At 36.0% G+C, this 21,827-nt stretch overlaps 1 protein-coding gene and 1 pseudogene across 1 annotated transcript; one reads left to right on the top strand and one right to left on the bottom strand.

Annotated features, from left to right (window-relative positions):
• Positions 1 to 7,684: 7,684 nt before the first annotated feature.
• Positions 7,685 to 8,068, top strand: LOC143570421 (chaperone protein dnaJ 11, chloroplastic pseudogene; annotated as a pseudogene).
• Positions 8,069 to 16,834: 8,766 nt separating this feature from the next.
• LOC143570424 (endoplasmin homolog) lies at positions 16,835 to 21,501 on the bottom strand. The gene is made up of 14 exons (XM_077056080.1): positions 21,379 to 21,501; positions 20,470 to 20,590; positions 20,133 to 20,286; positions 19,957 to 20,037; positions 19,754 to 19,865; positions 19,539 to 19,665; positions 19,209 to 19,465; positions 18,936 to 19,129; positions 18,625 to 18,840; positions 18,356 to 18,521; positions 18,129 to 18,270; positions 17,886 to 18,036; positions 17,394 to 17,798; positions 16,835 to 17,127 (listed from the first exon to the last, which is right to left on the bottom strand). Exons 1-14 carry the CDS (start codon positions 21,443 to 21,445, stop codon positions 16,867 to 16,869), a joined length of 2,454 nt encoding a protein of 817 aa, XP_076912195.1. The 5' UTR covers positions 21,446 to 21,501; the 3' UTR covers positions 16,835 to 16,866.
• Between the last annotated feature and the right edge of the window lie 326 nt (positions 21,502 to 21,827).

Here is a 21,827-nt window from a genome sequence, read left to right on the forward strand (position 1 = left end):
TCACCAAATATTCTCGGATGGTCGAACAATTACCAAATTTGGACAGGGACTCAATAATATTGTCCCTGATGTCCCTGAAACATTTTATAACCTAACAATATGCACATCATAATCGAATCCTAAGAGCCCGTAATCGAGCAATTCGGCATTACCTTGCGGTTTTTGTCCGTTTTTGCCCTCTTAATCAAGTTTCTGGGTCTGTGTGCTTCTGTGTAATCTAGATACAGGTCCTATATCACAAACCAAGCATGTTTTATCAATATGGAAGCCTTGGAACTTAGGGTTTCGGCTAGGGTGTTAAACCGAACTTTTGAACCGTAAAAACGTCGTTTAAGCCCTTTAATCCATGTTTATGGACAAAAAAGAATATGATTCTGATTTCTAACGATGTGTTTTGATCAAAACATGTTTTTGGATCATTTTTAGGATTTTTGTATGGTTAGGAATGATTTTTGGTAATCAAACTATGTTTATGTGATATTAAACATGTTTAAAACAAGTAAAAATTGATCAAAATAGATAAATACCTTAGATTTTGGTTAAGTGAGTGAAAGAGCAGCTAGGAACTTTGGTTTAACTTTTGAAAAAATATTCACAGAATATCCTAGCTTGCTTAGTATTTAAGAAACAAAAAATAATAATAAACAATGGGGTGGCGCACGGAATTGGGATGGCTCCCCTTGGCCCATTTGACTCATTTTTCTTGATTTACATGTCCGTACGTGAAATGCAGAGTTCAAATTTATTTCGGGTTTGGTTTTTGACGTGAAAGATATATCGGGTACGACAAACAATGCGAAAACGAATGTTTTTCGGCCAATTTCTTGTTAATTTAGAAAAACATACTATTGGTTTGTAAAAATCGAAAATATTTTCACGGATCGCTTAAAACATTCCGACTAAGTGTTTTATAAATCTTTTTCGGCTTAACGGATGATACCATGCTTATTTGGTAACTCTCTTTCGCGTTTAAGTTCATGGCGGGTAGTTAAACGAGCATATTTTCATTTAACTGGTTTGCTATCGTACTAAGACCATAATACTAATATATTAGCTCATATTAAACGTATATCACTTATAGATGCTCCCCCCGGGATATCTGGTCATAACCAGGCCCGTTCGGTTATTCGTTCGTTCGTTCGTTACGTAATAAGCGGTTAATTGTTTAATCCGTGAATACACATTGAGGTGTACCTGGTTTTGCCTCAAATGTCACATTGAATCCTAACAAATCACACCCAAGTTGAATTTGAAGAACCCAACTAATCTCAACTTCCTCGAATTGTTTGGTTAATCAGATTTAATTGTAGGCGCATTGCTAAACCCATGTTTGAATTTAATAACAAAATGAAATTTAATGAAATTGGTCGATGGTGGGTTAGGGTTTACACAATGAAACTATGAAAGTAAGATGATGGTGTACAAGCTGGGTATTGTGAAATGAAGAGGGGTAAATGGGTAATTTAATATAAAAAGGGGAAATATGTAATTAATTTGTTAGGAGGGGAGATATGTAATTTGATAGGTTTAGAACGGGGAAATATGTAAAAATCCCTTTTAAAAATAGAAGCGTGCAATAAGTTTATGACATTGTTTAGTGGTTTACTCATTTTAATTTTATCTGCTATATAAAAAGTCATCTTTAACAAATATGGGCCACAAAAAAATATCAAAAATCTATTGGGCTTAAAGCCGGTGTGCCGGTTTAAACCGGTATTTAAAAAAAACGATGATTCAATGCTCTAGCAAACCGCCTAAAAATACCGGGCTCTAAATACCGGCTACTTATTCGAAATCCGGTATAGCCGGTTTAACAGGCCGGTACGAACCGGTATTTAAAACATTGAGAACCTGTTTGTTTTTCCCCTCTAGATACCATTTATAGGATTTAATTTTACAAAACTACCAAAAGGCGAATGGATCCAATATTAAACTTATAATGATAAAACTCACTAAGTTTTACGTTGTCAAATATTGTTAGATGTCTAAGAAATAAATGCAACGATGCATCTTCATCAAAAATGTTAATTAATGATCCATCAGCCCATGCCCATCGCAGAACCCAAATTCAGTGTTTTTGAGGAACAACTAACGTGTGGTTTATGGTGGTGATTCCGCGGGCCCACTACCACACCAACTTATCTTAAAGTTGATAAACGAGAATATTAAATTTTATTTTTTGAATGGATAACGACAACTTTATTCATTATTCATGAGACAACTGCTTTTCATTATTCCTAGTTTCCTACTACCCAATCCCAATAATTATTCTACTCTCCCCCAATAACTAAATATCTTTTAATTTCCAACAAGTTGCTAAAAAAGCTTCTGTTTTTTTAATATATTTTCGATAATATCTTCTGATTTCGAAAAATAGTGGAGCAGAGGATTACATGAAACCGGAAAAAATCTGAAACCGAAAAGGCTAAATCAAAAAAATAACCGACGGGTTGGTTTTATGACACGGTTTCTGTTTGGCTTGTGATAAAAATTGAAAAACCCGATTAAAATCGAATTTATAGGTTTTCATTTTACATTTCCATTTCTGATATCAAAAAAATTTAAAAAAGAAACATATGCAACGCAAATATTTTAGCTTGATGTATATAATCAATTAGTTATTAATTAAGAAAATGATTTAGGTAGAATCAATATAAATATTGTGAATAGCGTTGTATTATTATCCGACTCACAAGGATAAAAAAAATCTCGGTATCGCCAAAATTCAAAATGGAAAGGGAAAAACCGAACCGAACCCAATCCAAAAACCGAAAAACAAAAATCGAATGGAATTCAAAAATTCAAAACCAAAGTTTCGTTTTTTATTCTGTTTTAGCCCAAAACCGATCCAAACTGAAATGTGCACATCCCTCTCAACATATTTAAAAATAAAATAAAAATAAAATAAGGATTATATCGTGTTAGTCAAAATGATAACAAATGACGTCAATTACAGAAAACACCCAAACAAACTACCAAATATATAACAACAAATAGACCATTGGGGGGTAATTGTGAAAGATTTTATTCTTGAACTTAAAGCACCGAAAGCTTGATATTAGCGGATGTGACGGGCTATTGACTGATTGATAGCCGACTTTTGAATAGTTTCTTCTTCTCATAAAAAACTTAACCTGTATCGATAAAGACATATAACCAATAAAAGGATATATATTGGTAGAAACTTTGAACCACAATTATATATGTGCCTAAGGTTGCACGGGACATTATCTTTTAATTAATCGTATCAATTCAATGGTTAAGATTATGACGATATAACTGTCAATAGAAAACAAATGAGAACATTTAAATAGAGAATCATGATCACACAACATTTAAGAACAAAGTGGCGCGCGTAAGGCACAATACATGCACATGATATCATGCCGTAAATAGAAAATGATAAATGACACAAGAATTTTGTGTGGCTTGATCCCAACGAGAGACCTACATCTACGGACTACAACTAGCTTATTTCAATAATACGATACAAAGAATACAATAACATGACACAATATATATAGAGAGATGAACAAGAAACATATATGAGCCCAAGCCTTTGTTCTCCTTGGTGCCAATTTGGGCCCAAAACCAAACTGGCCTAAAATCCCTCATAAATTCTAACAATAACTAGTTGTACATAGAGGTGCACAAACCGGGTATTTTTAGAAACCGGAACCAATAACAAAAGTCAAAAGCGGGTCAGGTAGGAAACGGTTCCGGGTATAGTCGGGTATTTGACCGGGTTTTTACCAGGTTTTTCTGATTTTTTTCGGGTAGGGTCAGGTTTTGACCGGATAGTTCTAGTTCCGGCGGGTCCAGGTTGGTTCTGGTTCCAAGAATGGCTCCAGGGAGAAATCCTCTACCAGATCGTACTCGCAGGTCAGGTACGGGTAGGAACCGGTTCTGGATCGGGTACACCAAGGGCTTGCATATCATGTATACCCGTACACGATAAGACACGAGGACGAAACATATATACCTATACACGACATGAAAACTTATCGTGTAAATGTGTCCCAAACCTAAACATGAACCTGTTAATACCAAATATACACGATAAGGCACGAACATGCCGGAGAATCGAAGAGGGGTTCGTCCATTCGGTGGCCGGTGGCGCCGCTTCAACTGCGAGGAGGCCGGAGAATCAGAGATGTGGAGAGGTAATGACTACCGGAGATGTGGAGGGAAATCACCTGGCTACCGGAGATCTAGAGGGCGGGAATTGGAGAAGGGATTATGCGCCGTCTGCTTAATGTTGGATTGGAATTACGTGCGCCATGTTCAATTTTCTGGTATAAAAATTTAAGTCATCTATTTAGTGTATATAACATATTATATTATTATATATTTTTATCTATAAAAAATCTAATCAGGTACTAACGGGTACTTAACAGGTAAACGAGTATTTTACCTGTTTAGACACGAAAATTAACAAGTCGATTTGTGTCTACTTGTTTAGTACACGAAACTTGTTAAAGTCATACCTGATACCTGTGAAAGTTGTGTAGGTTCGTGTCATGTATTCGTGTACCGTGTCTAAATTATCAGCCTTAGATTCACCAGGTCAGGTTTGGAACCGGGTATTATGTGCACCTCTAGTTGTACATAGTGCTAACTAAATAGTGAATAAGTGTTTGCATGATTCACTTATGTGTGAAATGCTAGAAAGTGTTTTAGTTTTGGATTATTTAGCAGTTTTAGTTGACACACATATAAACCAGATTCATAAATTTTGAGAATCTAGAAGGTATCAAATAGTTTGCATCTTCAGTTCATGATAAGTTGATATATAACAACAGATCATAAATTCAAAGAAACCACGTAATCATTGGTTTTGCGGGTCAATATAGAATTAAAGTTCAAAATGATCTTTAAATTCTGTTTTGATAATATGCATATGTCAAAATCTCTAGAATATTGTCTTCTAGTATAGAATGAAAAAGTAACGACAGAAACTAGACGCTTTCTCAGTTTGGTTTGTTACTTCTAAAGTCTAAAATATATGTTTCGTATTTTTTAAATTATTGGATAGCATACTAAATCGTGTAGGTTTTACTATCGGATCAAAGCATTCCGTAAGTATACAAAATCATTAACTAAGAAAGAAAGTGTTCCTACAGAGAACCAGATGTTTTCTTTTTGTTTGTGAAATCGAAGTTATTTTATTGCATAATTATATTAGATGAATTTCATTATGTAGGAGTTGAACTATCTCAACATTCTATTAAACCGTTGCAACCCTTCGTGAAATGACACGCTAGTAAAGGTATAGCATACAACACTTACAGTGTTACTTTGCATTAAAGTCTTAATGTCATAGAGTTACCACCGATAACATTAAGTCACCATCAATAGCCATGTGTCACCAATAATCATTTCGCCATTGCTTACCATATGCTACTTACAAGTTACAAGATCACATTCGCCATTGATTCCAGTTCCAACTTATCTCAGTTTTCTCATGCAACTTTTTAACCATCTATATAAATGCGAAGCACTAATTTTCAACTGAAGCTTCTTTAAGATAAAATCCGAATCAAGGGTTCGGCATACCCCATAAAAAGAGAAGTTGACCAAGTACGTACTCCTAGGGCTATTCAAAAAGCTCGTGGCTCTAAACTCGCTCTAAAAAAGCTCGGAGAAAGCTCGCTCGAAATTGGCTCGATTGTAATCGAGCCGAGCCGAGCCTGAGTTAGCCCCGGCTCGACTCGAGCTCGCTCGATAGGCTCGAACTATTTTATTTTAATTTATTTTATATATACTAATATACATGCATTAATTATCTAGCCCAATTATTTAACACATGGGCTTTCTTTCTCAGCCCAATACAATTAAACAAAATACTCACAAATCCATAACCCTATCACCAATTAACCACCGTTACATATCTGCTCCTTCAAACTTCAACCCTAATCTCACATTCTCACGCCGCTATGTAACATCGAACAACCCACAGCCACTCCGTCACCACTCAATTAGTGCTGTCCGGGCTCGGCTCAGTTCGTGAACAGGCCTACGTACTCCACACCTCTCGAATCATGCAAAGAATAATCAGATATTTATTTTAAATAAATAAATAATACCGATCCAACTTATCGAATCTGTAAATGAGTAATCAATCAATCAATCAATCATACCCAGTAAAATCCCACCGACAGCAGAGCTATAGGTAGGGTCTGGGGAGGGTGGGATGTAGGCACACCGTACCTCTATCCAAAGGAATAAAGAGGTGGCTTCCAGAGAGACCCTCGGCTCTAAGAACATGTGTATGAAGCAAAAAAAGGAAATCAAAGTTTAACAGTTATATAAAAAACTACTACTAATTATAATAATATTAATAAAAAGGTCACAGTTTAACCGCAATATAAAAGCTAATAATAATAATAATAATAAAGTATGTAAGGGAAATACCATTATGGTATGTGACCTAAATAAGTTAAGTCTAAGCCCTAAGGTATTCAATTCTCTCTAAAAATCCTTAACTTTAATTCTACTTCTTCACGAATTCCTATCCTCAACCATGTCCTCAGAGAGGTTTAGGTCTATCAAATCATGCCTAATCCTCTCATCCCAAGTCAATTTCGGTCGTCCTCTACCCCTCCTCCCCTCTATAGTAATGTTTTCTACGGATCTAACAGGATTCGTCGTCTGTCTTCTCTTTACATGTCCAAACCATCTCAATCTCCACTCTCTTATCTTGTCTGCTATGTTCGCCACCCCTAATCTCTCGCGAAGCACAACGTTTCTTATTCTGTCTAGCCTTGTGTGCCCACACATCCAACGTAGCATTCTCATTTCTGCTACCTCCATCTTCCGCACTTGTGCCTTCTTGATGGCCCAACAATCTGTTCCATATAGCATTGCAGGTCTAACTGCCACCCTATAGAATTTTCCCTTCAGATTAGTCGGGAAACTCTTGTCGCATAATATACCTGTGGCTGCTTTCCATCTACACCATCCTACCTGAACTCGGTGGGTCACATCACTGTCTAATTCCCCATCGCTCTGTACAAATGATCCTAAATACTTGAACTTCGTTACCTGCGGGACCACCTGCCCTTCAATTGTGATGTGTGCGTCTTCACTGTCGTTTATCTCACCAAAATCACAGTGTAGGTACTCCGTCTTAGATCGGCTAATCTTTAAACCTTTTGTCTCTAAGGTTGTTCGCCACTCCTCAAGCCTCATGTTAGATCTTGTTTTTTCTCAGCAAGTAACACAATATCGTCTGCGAACATCATGCACCACGGGAGAGTCCCCTTAATCGACTTTGACAACTCATCCAAGACTACTGCAAAAAGAGTAAGCCAACTGTAAATGAGTAAGCCACGGGAGAGTCCCCTGAATCTGTAAATGAGTAAGCCAACTGTAAATGAGTAAGCCAACTGCTTTTACAAAGGGTCCAAAACCAATCAAATGGATACAAAAGTAAACGATTTTTTACATATATAGACACACCAATGCCAGTCTGCCACACCGACTCCTACGGACTCACATGACCCATAAATGTATGGACATCATCAATTTAATTAACGGATAATCCCAAAACCATTTTATTACACTACATAAATTCCACGTCAGCACCATCGTTTTTTCGCATCTATATAATAAGCCAACCCCTTATCCAATTCATCTCACCACTCACAATATTATTATTATTATTTCTCACAAATCCCAAACTATGTCGTTTTCAACTTCATCCTGCTTCTTCACATCCCCAAATTTCTCCGGCAACCAACCGCCGTCAACGCCGTCAACCGCCGTCAAATACCCAAAACCCAGTTCACTATACGACGTACTGGGTGTGCAAATCGGAGCTGATACGGTGGAGATCAAGGCGGCGTACCGGAAACTGGCCAGAACGTTGCATCCGGACGTCTGTGATTCCTCAGGCGATGAGTTTATGAAGGTGCATTCGGCGTATGCTACGTTGTCGGATCCGGGTAAACGGGCGGATTATGATCGGAGTTTGTTTGTGAGACAGAAAATGGGTGTTCGGAGTACGGGTCCGGCGGGATATGGTGGGTACAGTGGCCGGAGATGGGAGACTGATCAGTGTTGGTAGTTAGTTGTGGATTGTTTTGTATATATGTAGCTAATTAGCTAAATATATTACGGGGGAAATTAACATATAAATTAAAAAGAACATGTTAATAGTGTAAATTAAGTAGTGTAGTTATTTAACTAACTATGTTGTATTTATAATTACACTACTTAATTTACGCAGTTAGTATGTTAATTTAATTTGTATTTGATTAAAACCTGTATATTATTAGTTTTAAAAGTTCAAAAAGTGAATGATGTGCCAATTATTAACTTTGGCTAATCTTTCAAAGCCACGTTATTATTTTATTGAATATATATTGTAGATTTCTAGATCATAGCATTTTCTTTTTCTTTTATTTTATTTTTTCATTAAATAGTTTCTTCTTAATAGAATGGGTGACTTTAATTATCGGTTATCAGATTTATTGTTATTATAATTTAATTTAGTAATATGGTGAAATAAGTACGGATCAGGTTTCGGTATCTAAGAAATGACGTGGAACCACCCGTTGGTCGGGGCAGGTTTGCGTGTGGAGGGTACACTCCAAGGGCCCGTTTTGACGAGCGGGTGGGACATGATTGGGATGCTAAATTTGAAAACGAAAATCAAATTATGTAAAGTGGATTTTTGTTGGGTATTAACCCAACAAAAAGATGGATGGAAATGTTGTTATTGATCATCGATGCTGACTGAAATCAACAACTTGATTTATGTTGGCGAGTGTTATAACTTATAAGTGGTAAGTTACTACTGATCACTAGCAACTTGGTATGCGGTTGTAACTAATGGTTAGCGGCAATTGGCATTAGCAGCACCCGTGTTGATTGGTTTTTGCTAATAATTTATCCACCGATGCAACTATATAACTACTAACAGTTATAACCATTAACTATCATACGTTTTCATGTAGAGTTATAGATTGTTACAAAGATTCCAACTAAAAAGGAAGGTGTTTGGTTTATTTTATAGTGCTTTGTTTGTCATAATAAACTTCATATTCATTCTTGGATTTCTCTTCATATTATATGATTGAATAACATTCAGAAAGTGATTGCAACACAATTTAAAGAGATATCCAAACCCTGTAAGTTATAAAACCCACATGTTCTAGTCCGGCCAACAAAGGGGAACCTTCCGTGCTTGATAGAAACATACTTACACAGTTACACATTCTTATTTTCGTGCTCGAGATTTATACCTTAAAACTCCAGTGTTTCTCTTATATTATCCTAACGTTATTTCTTATAACCCAAGATATTTTAAAAAAATCAAATAAGTATATTAGAAATCGTATAAGACACTATTCTAGTAGTTATCACAATTATTACTTGGATTATTTGGGTGATAAAAACAAATTCTCCAACAATAACCAAGTTGCATCTAAATGGACGTATCTTACTATACGAGGCTAATAAATGGTCAAATAATAGATGAGGCCCATGGGACCACTATAATATCAACAGCTCTTAGTTTTTAAAATTAATTAATTGGATGTCGATCATGTGACATGTCGGCCAGATACAATTTTACAAGACAAAATGAACCTTCTTGTTGAGTTGAAGCACATCCGTCTCAGTTACAGGGCTCGGCCGTTGTTTAGAGCACGTCTCGATAAAAGCCTGAAATCTTTTTTAAAACGAGCTGAAAATTGTTGATAAGAAATCATAAGGACCAAAAATTTGAACAAGTCTATTAAACATTAAAAAATTTAATAAAATGTTATCGGGCCTAGGTCTAGTAATGAGGTAAATCAGTAATGGGCAATCCGTTTTGATAAGCAAAAATGATACTCATATTAAACACTAAAAATCTCAGAGACAACCCACTGGGAGCAATGTAATAGAAATATGGCCGGGTAGTTCAAATAGTTTTTGGAATGTTTGGGATTATATTTACAATTTACAAACTAACTATCTTATTAGTTTGATTTTAAATAACCTATAAACTGTGAATTAAATTGATTATGCGATTATTTTAGGCTTAGGATCCTCATACAACATTTTAGATCCTCATGCATCATTTTTTGTCCATACGGCTCGTATAGGGTTATACGGGCCATATAAAACCTGAGTCATGTCAGTTTGTGTCGGACGTTGTCGGTCATTGTTTGTAGTGCCTCGTATAGGCATATATTGGCTGTATAGGCTATATTGGCCGTATAGGGCTATACGGGCCATATATGCAATTTTTTGTACACAAATTTGGATGACTATATTTTTATGTGATTTATGACTTTAACATCCTATATTTATGAAGCCATCATCCGGACTTGCACCATAATTTTTTAGCAATTTTAGCCGCTCTCTTTTTCAACTCTTTTCATGTTTTGTTTCACTTATATAGAATTATGTTTTATATTAAAAGACTGAATAATATAATAGAATAAATTGTCTATTAAATTTACATAAAATGTTTGGCTAAGTAATTTGTAGTTGTACCTCGAGAACCTTCCTTTAAGATTATATTATATACACAATAATTAATTAACAATTAAGCAAACAACACAACATTTGCCAAAACAGCATACTGATAAACATCTGGTCCACATATATAAAAATAAGTTTTCTATATGGTGGTCGTATAGACCTATACGGTCCGTATAGAGGTTTTATGGTGTACCAGGTGCTATACGAGCAATTAAATGCTTGTACAGCTCGTATAGGTCTATACGGTCGTATAGGCTGCAAAAAACTGTTTTTTTTTTGTTCCCCTCCATACAATTGTCAGTCAAGTGTAGCCTATACGGACCGTATAGACCTATACGAGCCGTATAAGCATGTCAAGTCAGCTTGGGATGGTGTATGAGGATCATGTCCCTTGTTTTACTATAAAATAATTAATTTAAAATATTATTTCAATTCACACAAATCTATTAGATATACCATCCTAAAAACCTTCTAATTGCCTCAATAATATCACATTATTTACCCACACAAAAAATAAAAATAAATAAAATCTTGAAAGTTTCAACCGTTCCAGAAGGACAGTATAGATAGTATTGCAAGTGTCACCAATTGGGCCACTGTTGATAATTTGATATCGTATGTGGATGAGAATCATCACTCGTGTTAATAAGATAAAAACACAAAATTCATATGTCACATATATTATGACTCATACTAGAGCAACTTTATATATATGATCATATCTTACACGTCACACGATTGTGTATCAACTTGTATTCACATGTAATCATTTTCCTTTCATGATAGGATAGAAACTAATGTTACAAGTTTATCATGTGTATGGTGAAGTGATGTCTATTATAAGTCAATTTAACCCAACTTAACGGAATAATTTTACCTCCATCCATGTTAAGGACTAAACTTGTTACCTCTTGCAAAAGTTTGGACCGTTGGTATAATTTCCCAAAGTTTGTAACCAAAAGTGAAATCTTGGCAAACCACATGAACCATTCATGTACTTTATTCAATTTATAATCAACCTGATTCACATAATTGAACAAATACATACACACGCAAGTAGCGCATAATACAAATTTACGTGGACTATATGTTTTCATATCTACCGTCATTTTAATCTACATATTATTGTGGGAAAAATGGCAACCTAGCTACGAACGGTAAACAAAAAATGCGAAATAATCTTCGTTGGGTTAAATTTTTTCCCGACCCGAATGAACCAATGAGGATATAAACGAATAGGGTATAATTTAAACGTAACAAGAGATACAAAATTTTAGTATGGAAAACCTCTCAAGACGACGGGACTACTAGGGCCGCTTCAAATCCACTATCACCAATAATAGCAATACAATGTCTTCTCTAGTTAAAACTAGAGGCATACACTGAAGGTTAATCTTAAATTATCAATAAAGTTGAGGGTTTGTTTTGTTAAGTATATTTTAATATGGATTTTCTAGAATAAGTTTGTCTTGTTTTTCAAGTTAGGTTAGGCTTAGAGAGCAAGTTTAGTAAATCTATAAATAAAGGTCTAGGTTATTGTTTAGTGTGAGTCAAGAGGAGTCTCTTCTCCATGTAAGTTTGTTATGTTCGTGAAGTTCTTTTGGTTATATCAAAAGAGTCGCGGGTTGTCACCCAACGGTACTGATTAAAATTTCCACCCGAATGAAAGTCACCAAAGATGTTATGAACTGGACCCGAGCCCAAATTAGCCCAGTAAAGGCAGTCCAACAAAGTAAAAGATCTGACAATATATTGAAGCGGATGAATGTAGAAGTGAAAAGAACGAATATGAATGAATTATGTGTGGCTTCTTCTCCCATCTCCTACTCTAAACTCCTCTGATCTCCCATCTCCATAACTGTTGTTCTTGGTTGTTTCTGTCTTTTATTATTGAATTCTCAGTGTAACCTTACACTTACATTGCATTCTTGGGTTTTTTATTTAAGGGTTTGGAAAAGAAAAGATAAGAAAAATTTTCTTTTTTCATTCTTAAGTTTTTTCATTAAAAGAAAAGAAAGAGAATGGAAAGAAAAGTTACAGTTTTTTCCCTCCAAAACTTTCCAGCCAAGTATGATCTGATTCTAAAGGAAAGTTTATAGTCATGTACAATATTACTAATTTACCATACATTTTCCTTCCTATCTAACTCAATAATAAGGACATGATTGTAAAGTTACAATTTATTTTTCTATCTTTTCCTTCATATCTAACTCAAGAATGTGATTAACAATTTCTTTTTTATTCTTTTATTTTAACTCGAGAATGTCTTTTAAATATGTAATTTCTTTTCCTTTTTTCCCCTATCCAATCTTATTATTTTTTTTCTTTGTATTTTAAACCCGAAAATACAGTGTTAATCAATAGAAACCAACCGGTTAATTACATATTCGATTATCTTCTAGCTGTGCTAAAATCATATCACAACAAAAGAGCACTCCATGGACCCTTGTAGATAGACGTGCACAAAAAAACCGGTTCCGGAACCTAACTGGTGGAACCGAACCGGAACCGGTTCCAGTTCCAACCCGGTTGGTACAATACCCGGTTTGGGTATTTTTGTACCCGAAAATCGTACCCGGTTCTCATATTTGTATGTTAGTATCAGTTCCAACCCGGTTCCTACCCGGTTCTTAATTGTAACCGGTTCGGTTCGTACCCGGAAAAACCGGTTCCGGCGGGTTTTTTTTGAATAGTCAAACAAAAGTCAAAGTAGCCGTTGGAACCGGTTCCAACGGTAATATAGCCGTTGGAACCGGTTTTTTAGCCACCAATTAGTCGTTGGAACCGGTTCCAACGGTAATATAGCCGTTGGAACCGGTTTTCGAGAGACAATAGATCCGTTGGAACCGGTTCCAACGGTAATATAGCCGTTGGAACCGGTTTTTGATGCCCAAACCTATATATAACTTGTTTTCCACCACTAATTTCACCACCAAACTCAAAAACAAACTAAAATACTACTCCTTTAGCAAACCCGTTCCGTTACCCGACCATCCAACTAAATATTATTATGGCACCCATCAAAAAAACTAACAAGAAGGCTAAGAAGAGTGTTTTTGTTGCCCCCGTTCCTGTTACGGAGGACCCAAGGGTTGTTACGGTAGTCAACCATAACCGCAACCAAGACATATGGAAGAATTGGGATTTGATTGTGGATGACGAAGGTTATCAAAAGGCTCGTTGCAAACTATGTGGTTCAATATTAAAGCACGATTCCAACTCTACTTTGAGAAAGCACATCGAGAAGCCATATTGCAAGGCGTTGAAAGGGATTGGCGCGACCGATCAAATTGACTTGGGTAAAGATGGTACACTATTTCGTTACAACACGACTCAAGTTCAAGATAGAATGGCAAAGTTCGTTATTCAACGAAGTTTGCCGTTTAACCACTTTGATGACCCGGAGTTGACGTCGTTGATTCGCGAAACTCTACAACCGAGATACACACATGTAAGTCGTACTACCTTAAGACGTCATTGTATCAGGTTGTGGGAGTGTGCTAAAAAAGAGTTAATCGAGTCTTTTCATTCTTTAGAAGCCATGGTTAGTTTAACTACCGATGTTTGGTCGGCACCACACGGGTTGCCCGAATCATACATATGTGTCACCGCTCATTGGGTTGATCCGGTGACATGGCAATTGATGAAACGCACCATCGCTTTTGAAAACTTCCCGTTCCCACATACCGCGAAAAATTGTTTGAATTACTTGATGAAGTTATAACGACTTACAACTTGAGAAATAAAATATTTTCGATTTCGTTTGACAACGCTTCAAACAATACTAAGGCGGCTGAAAAATTTATCATTAAATATTCACCACCTTGTTTCGGGGATTTTTTTCATGTCCGATGTGTTGCACATATCATCAACTTGGTTGTTCAAATAGGTCTTGACAATGAAAACATTTGTGATGATTTAAAATACTTTAGACTTATGTTACAAGATGTCTTCAAAAGTGGTAAAAGAAGACATCTTGAATATAAGAACTATTGCAAGTCGGTTGAAAGAAAGTATTTGGGGCCGAATTGGGACGTTCCAACCCGTTGGAACTCAACTTGTCATATGTTAAAGTGTGCTTTTGCCCAACGCCAAACTTTACAAGCTTTTCATAACAATCTTGTTGAAGAACGCGAGGCCGATATGTTTCCGGAAAGTGTTTGGGTCCAAGTCGGTTATTTGTTGGAGTTTCTTGACGTGTTCAAAAAGTCAACAACAAAATTATCGGGAGTCTATTACCCTACTAGTTTTTGGGTTTTGCAAGAATTGTACTATATGTCTTGTGTTTTTAAAAGCTTTGCGGAGAAGAACAAACTCTTCGAAAATATTGTTGCGGTGATGAAAGAAAAGTTCATAAAATATTTTGAAAACATACCGCCGGTCTTTACTTGTGCCGCCGCATTAAACCCCTATTGGAATGTTAATGGGGTTGAAACAACGATTGAGGAAATATTCGACAACTTAGGTATGCACGAGATTGACCCGAAGTTGTCGACGGAAGCGAAGGACAAGTTCAACAAAAACCTTCAAGACCTTTATGACCATTATTTTCAAATGTATGGTCCAAGCACGAGATCGTCTTTTGTGAAAAAAACAACAACTAGTAGGCCGTGCAATGACCCACTTATAAACTTGATGAATGGGATTCGTGAATCGGCATCTAAGAGGCAAAGAGGAAACACACCAAGTAGCGAACTTGGTCGATATAGTGGAGCAAACTATGTTGAGGGCGCAACGGTCGACGAAATTCGCAATATTGATTTGTTGGCTTGATGGAAAGGTAAACAAAACGAATTTCCCATTCTATCCGCCATGGCTCGTGATTTGCTTGCCGTACAAGCCTCAACAGTTGCTTCCGAATCGGTTTTTTCTCTTAGTGGGAGGGTGTTATCTATGCGAAGAACAAAACTAACTCCCGAGTCTCTAGAGGTTTTCATTTGCCTAAAGGACCATTTGGATGCGGTGGATCGTGTACAACACAAGGCTAACTTTGAAGACGAAATACCAATAGAGCGTCATATTCATGATGAGGAGGCGGAGGACGAGGTTTCTTCCGATAACGAAGACGAGGGTGAAGACGAGAATGAAGACGAAGAAGAGTTGTAATTATTTGTTTTGGTAAAATTATTTGTAACTTGTTCAACTAATATTTAGTTTTGATTTGTTTTATTATAATTACTTTTGTTACTCATGATTAATTTTTGTTACTTTTTTAATAACGACGAACATTTTATTTATTTAAAAAATAACTATTACAAACATTATTAAAACATAAACGATACTAAACATAACAACTAAAACATAAAAAACAAAGTCCGTCGTTTTAATCCGGGAATACTTATTTTTGGGTTGTAGAGCCGGACGACTCTCCCACTTCCGTTTTTTTAGCTTCCAAACTTCTTTTCTCTCGACAATACTTATTCGTATGTTTTCGTAATGTCGAGTTGGACCCTGCTTTAAGAAACTTCGAGCAATATTTGCAACATGCCAACTCATGTGAGTCGGTCATGAGACACAAATCATAATGAACCCAAACATCGGGGCATCTTGTTGTTTCGATCACCATAACAACGTCATCATTAGTTGCCATTTGTTGTCGGTTTAAGGTTAATTGTGGTTTGGAGTGTGTTTTATAGTTTTGGAAGTGGTTTAACAAGTACACAAACAAACCTTGCTATTTAGAGTAAAAAAATAACCTATTTATAGTTAAAAAACCGGTTCCAACGGTCAAAAACGGCTATATAGCCGTTGGAACCGGTTCCTAACGGCTATGATATTTAAATTTCAAAAAAAACCGGTTCCGGTTCATACCCTACCCGGTTCTTAAAAGTTAGCATATCTGGGCATCGGTTCGGGTCGGGAACCGAACCGGTTCTTGATTGGAACCGGTGCCATTTTACAACCCGGTGTGAAAAAACCGGTTTCAAACCGGTTCGGGTTTTCCAGTTGAACCCGATTTGTGCACCTCTACTTATAGAGAACACAGATAACTAATAGGCTTTCATTGGTTTCTGGTTCGCTACCAGCACCGCTTATGAATACCTCAACCTCAGAACCTAAAAATTACCATTCTTCACATGTTGTAACTTGTAAGTAATCTAGCGACCAAGTTGAGCTACAGGTGGAGCTAGGGGCGAAATGTATTGAAGACAGTTTGAATACTAAGTTTTAGGTTGTAAAGATCTCACACATCTTTCAACATACTAAGAACAAGAGCAGCATCGAAACAATACAACAAGCAATCTAATAACTAAGATGGAAAATTACCCAAACACAACTCCTGCTAACAATGTATGTAGTACATTTTCCAAGCCAATGGCAAAAACAGTACACAAATTCATATCATCTTCTGACAATAAAACCTAACGAGTCAACTCGCTAATAAAAAACCTATAACTCATCCTTGGAATCCTCTTCTTCTTCTGTGGGTGTAGAATCAGCTTCTTCCTTCTGGCTGCTTGTGTTCTCAGCCTCGGGGGCTTCTTCAACTTCATCTTCCTCCTCAACAGCAGCATCGAGGTTAATGCTCAAACTTGCTTTCACAGAATCGTATATACGTGATGCGAAGTCCTTAGGATCCGGTAAATTGAATCCACTCTCCATCAATGCTGTTTGGTACATAAGTTGGGCGGTTGTCTTTACACTTGCATCCTGAAATACATACATCAATTGTGAAGTTAAAAACCCAAAATCATTTCAGTCCTTAGCACAAAGGAACACAAACATGTTTGGTCCTTTTATCGGTTAAAACTTTAAATGAATAAACACAAACATGCTCGTAAATTAAAGATAAAATTAAGGGCTTTAAAAACCAAAACCAAAACCAAAACCAAGTTTAGGGACTTTTCATGCAAAATAAACAAGTATGTTGGTTTTTTTATGAAACTAAAACTATGATAACCAATACAATTGTTTACCTCGGGATTCTTCACGACTCGCTCACGGAGCTCTTTAATAATCGGATGTCTTGCATTGATCTCAAGCACTCGTTTACCACGCATATACGCTTGTTTACTAGCATCTGATAGAGTTTGAGATTGCATGATTCTTTCCATATTAGCACTCCATCCATATTTGGAGGTAACCACCACACAAGGGGTGTCGGCCAAACGGTTGCTAATCTTAACATCGTCAACGTTCTCGCTGGCAAGAGTTTCCTTCCACCATTTGGTTAGTTCCTTGAAAGATTCCTTAAGTTCTTTGTCTTTAGAATCTTTTCCTAGCTTCAAACCCTCCTTTGATACATTTTGGAACTTCTTGTCTTCGTAATCCATCAAGTATTGCATCAAGTACTCATCCACAGGATCAGTGAAAAATATCACCTACAATAGCAATTTATTTAAATTATGTAACTTGCATATATATGTAATATAATTTGATTATAAGATATGATAGAAGAAACGTTATACCTCAAGATTTTTCTTTCGAAGTCTCTCGAGGAACGGGGATTTCTCGAGCTGTTCTTTGTTGGTTCCGGTGATGTAAAAGATATCCTTTTGACCGGATTTCATTCTCGAGATGTATTGATCAAGTGATGTTAGTTTGCCATCGGATGTTGTGCTGCAATATTAATTAAAGAAAAAAGAAATCAGATATCATGAATGTAAATACATAACCATGTGAAAAAAAGATAGAAAAATGAGAAACCATACGTCTCAAATCTAAGAAGTTTAGCCAAACGGTTCCTGTTTGCTGCATCCTCAATGATACCAAGTTTAATCGACTTGCCAAATTCATTCCAGAACATAGCATACTGGCCTCTCTTCTCATCATTCTCCTTTGATTCTTCCACCTCTGCAACACAAAACTTAAATATCAAAATCAAGAAATAAAAATATAAATATATATTTAATATGAGAAAACTTAGCTTCAGGCTTACCTTTCTTTTCTTTGTCATGAATTTCATCTGGGTCCTCTTCAGCAAGCTTGCGAATCATATCAAGTGCTTTCCTGATAAGTTTCTTTTTGATAGTCTTCAAGCTGCCGTGTTGTTGAAGCATTTCTCTTGATACATTAAGTGGTAAGGTGTCAGAATCAACAAGACCCTAATATAACAAACAATAAACAGTTGTTAGTGGCCATGTATTACTAACAGTAGTTAACTAATAATATACTGCTAGCATAAAATGATAGGCAGAAACACATTACCAGCAAGAACGATAGATACTTAGGCAAAAGCTCATCAAATTCATCTGAAATAAACACTCTTCTAACATATAGTTTAAGGTTTGATTTGTTGGAATTGTAGTAACTTTCATATAAATCAGCAGGAGCTTTTGGTGGCACAAATAGAACCGCCTTGAACTCAACATCACCTTCAGCATTGAAGTGACTCCATGCCATTGGTTTTTCATCACCAAAATCCTGAAATACAGAGAAACAAGTCAGCAAAAATATAACATGAATATGGGATTTGAAATTGAAAATTGAAATTATGGGATTTAGACTTTTCATTTCACCTTAGCAAGAGAGTGATAGAACTTTGTGTATTCTTCCTCTGTCACTTCCTTTGGGCTTCTCAACCATATAGCTTTAACATCATTCAAACGCTCCCATTCATAAGTTTTTTCTTTCACGGTTTTGGTTTTCGGTTTTTCTTCATCTTCTTCTTTGTCTTCATCATCTTCCTTCTCTTCACCTTCAGTTGATTCAGCTGCTTAAATTGATTAAAAATGTTAGATAAGATGATGTTTAAAGTGCAATATAACAAGTTCTACAAGTTTCGAGCTTACGTTTTTCTTCCTCGTCACCGGACTCGTCATCTTCAGCAGGGACTTCAACATCAACTTCTTTGGTGGCCCAGATGTAAATTGGGAAATTAATAAATTCAGAATACTTTTTGACCAATTCCTTCAATTTCGACTCTTCAAGATACTCTCCAGCTTCTTCTCTAAGGTGCAATCTAATTTCAGTACCACGACCAAGTGGCTCGTTGTAAGTATCTTCAGAAATTGCAAAAGCCCCATCAGCCTTCGACTCCCAAACATACCTAAAAGTTATTAAATAGTAAATTAGTCAAAGTTATAACCGACTCATGTAGAAATGACGCAATGAAAACATACTGTTTGGCATCGTTGTGTTTGCTGATTACTTCCACATAGTCGGCAACAAGATATACAGAGTAAAACCCAACACCAAACTGACCAATGAGGTTAAGATCTCCACCTGTCTGCATCTTCTCCACAAAAGCTAGATACAAGAAAAGAAAGATTGTTAACACTGTTTAACTAACAAAAAAGTAATGTTCTTTTTGTCTAATCTTTAGACAAAATAATACCTGAAGTTCCAGACTTGGCAATTGTTCCCAAATTCTTGATCAAATCCTCCTTTGTCATACCAACACCTCTATCCCGAATAGAAAGAATCTTATTTTCTTTGTCTAGCTTAATCTGCAAATCATCAAATTACAAACCCAAATTAGATTAGATTTCAGAACTCACTAACAATGCTTAAACTGCATCTAGTCAGCTATATACAAACCTGGATCTCAAGCTTGGTGTCATCACCTTCACCGAGTACCTCCTTATCAGTTAGAGAAAGGAATCTAATTTTGTCCAAAGCCTGAAAGTTATAATATGCAAAGAAAGAGTAAGAAAAATGTAAAATCACACTTAATTGGGCTCCATTCAATAGAAAATTTAAGTTAAAAGACATACATCAGATGCATTGGATATCAATTCCCTCAAGAAAATGTCCTTGTTGCTGTAAAGAGAGTTGATAAGGATGTCCATAAGCCGAGATACTTCAGCCTGGAACTCAAACTTCTCAGCATTGCTGCGAAGATTCTTCCTGGTCATTGACTCAGCTTCCCTGAACAATTACAATGAAACCTCTTAAAGCTATTTAAATGAATTTAAACAAACAAGCAATGCTATATATTTCAATTGTATGTTATCTTTTAAGATCAACAGTTAGGCAGCATGGTCAGAAACACTACATGACCAATAAATTAATTTAGGTACATCTGAAACTATACAAAAAAGTATAACAAACCTCTTGGCAACATCAGAATCAGTGGATAAACCATGTGGAACAGCGCCAAGCTTTTCTTCAACCTTTGGTGGATCCACTAGTTCATCTGAATCAGCCTCTGCGTTGGCATGCAACTTTCGACCTATAAAGCATAACCAAAACACATCATCACACAACATTCAAGAGTTAAGTTAAAAAAACAATACTAAATCATTAAGTTAAACTCATCATCAACCTCTTCACCTATCCTCAAATATCTAAGAAAATGTGAGCAAATCGATTGCCTAAATTGCATTTATTCCTATAACTTTAAGCTAAATTATTATTTTTTTCCTGTAGCTTGAAGCTAAACTGTGTTTTTTTTCTATATTTGAAGCTAAACTGCGAGTTTATACTATAATTTGAAGCTAAATTGTGTTTTTCAATAATCTAAATCTAAACTGTGTTTTTTTCTCTATTATTTGAAGCTAAATTGTGTTATTCAATAATCTAAAACTAAACTGTGTTTTTTTCTCTATTATTTGAAGAGAAATAGTGTCTTTTCACTATCACTTGAAGCTAAATTGTAGTTTATTTTCTATAACCTGAAAGTAAAATGAGTTTTTTTTGCCTATAACCTGAAGCTAATTTGTGTTTTATCTCTAAATTGAAGCTTAGCTATAAAATAACAACTTATAGCCAATACTAGCCCTAACATAACTATGATAATAAAACCTATATAGCAGCAGAGATCCATTATCCATAACTTTACTATTTAAGTATAAGAATAACATCATAAAGCTAATTAATTTACAATCAAACAAACACAGATCATGAAACTGTAAGCAGAACGCATCATTCAATCACCAATAATAATAATTATTATTATAATAATTAAACCACTAATCAAATAAACGTAACAAATTGAACGGTAAAACCCTAGGTCCGTACCGTGATCCGGAAGAAGAAACAGAAGACATATCAGAAACAAGACGGACGGAAGAGTCCACTTCCTCATTGCGATCTGCACTCAATAATATTAATATTAATGCGAGATTTGGTTTTGAAATGAAATCTGGTGAGAGTGTTTGTATAGTGGGAGTAAGTGAAGGCCACGAAGAACGGACGGTGAGATTAGGGGTACAGGTGCCAGCGTGGAAGATCTAGTGGTGGGAATTGGAGGAGGGTGGTACGTGGCGGAGTGTGATTGGTGGAGAATGTGTCATGCTACGTGGAGGGGATATGAGTGGTAAAGACTACGTTGGGGAAGACTTGACCGAGTTGCGATTGTGAGTGGGTTTTGGGCTTTGTGGGTCACTATTACGGTTGAACAATAGCTTCCCAATAAATGTCATTTTTTTAAGATTTAGTAATTACAAAATAGTTTTTTTTTCCTTTTT

This window comes from Bidens hawaiensis, unplaced genomic scaffold (genome assembly GCF_021521415.1).
Source record: "Bidens hawaiensis isolate Kalapana, Puna unplaced genomic scaffold, B.hawaiensis_p1.1 tig00024982_1, whole genome shotgun sequence".
NCBI classification, from domain to species: domain Eukaryota; kingdom Viridiplantae; phylum Streptophyta; class Magnoliopsida; order Asterales; family Asteraceae; genus Bidens; species Bidens hawaiensis.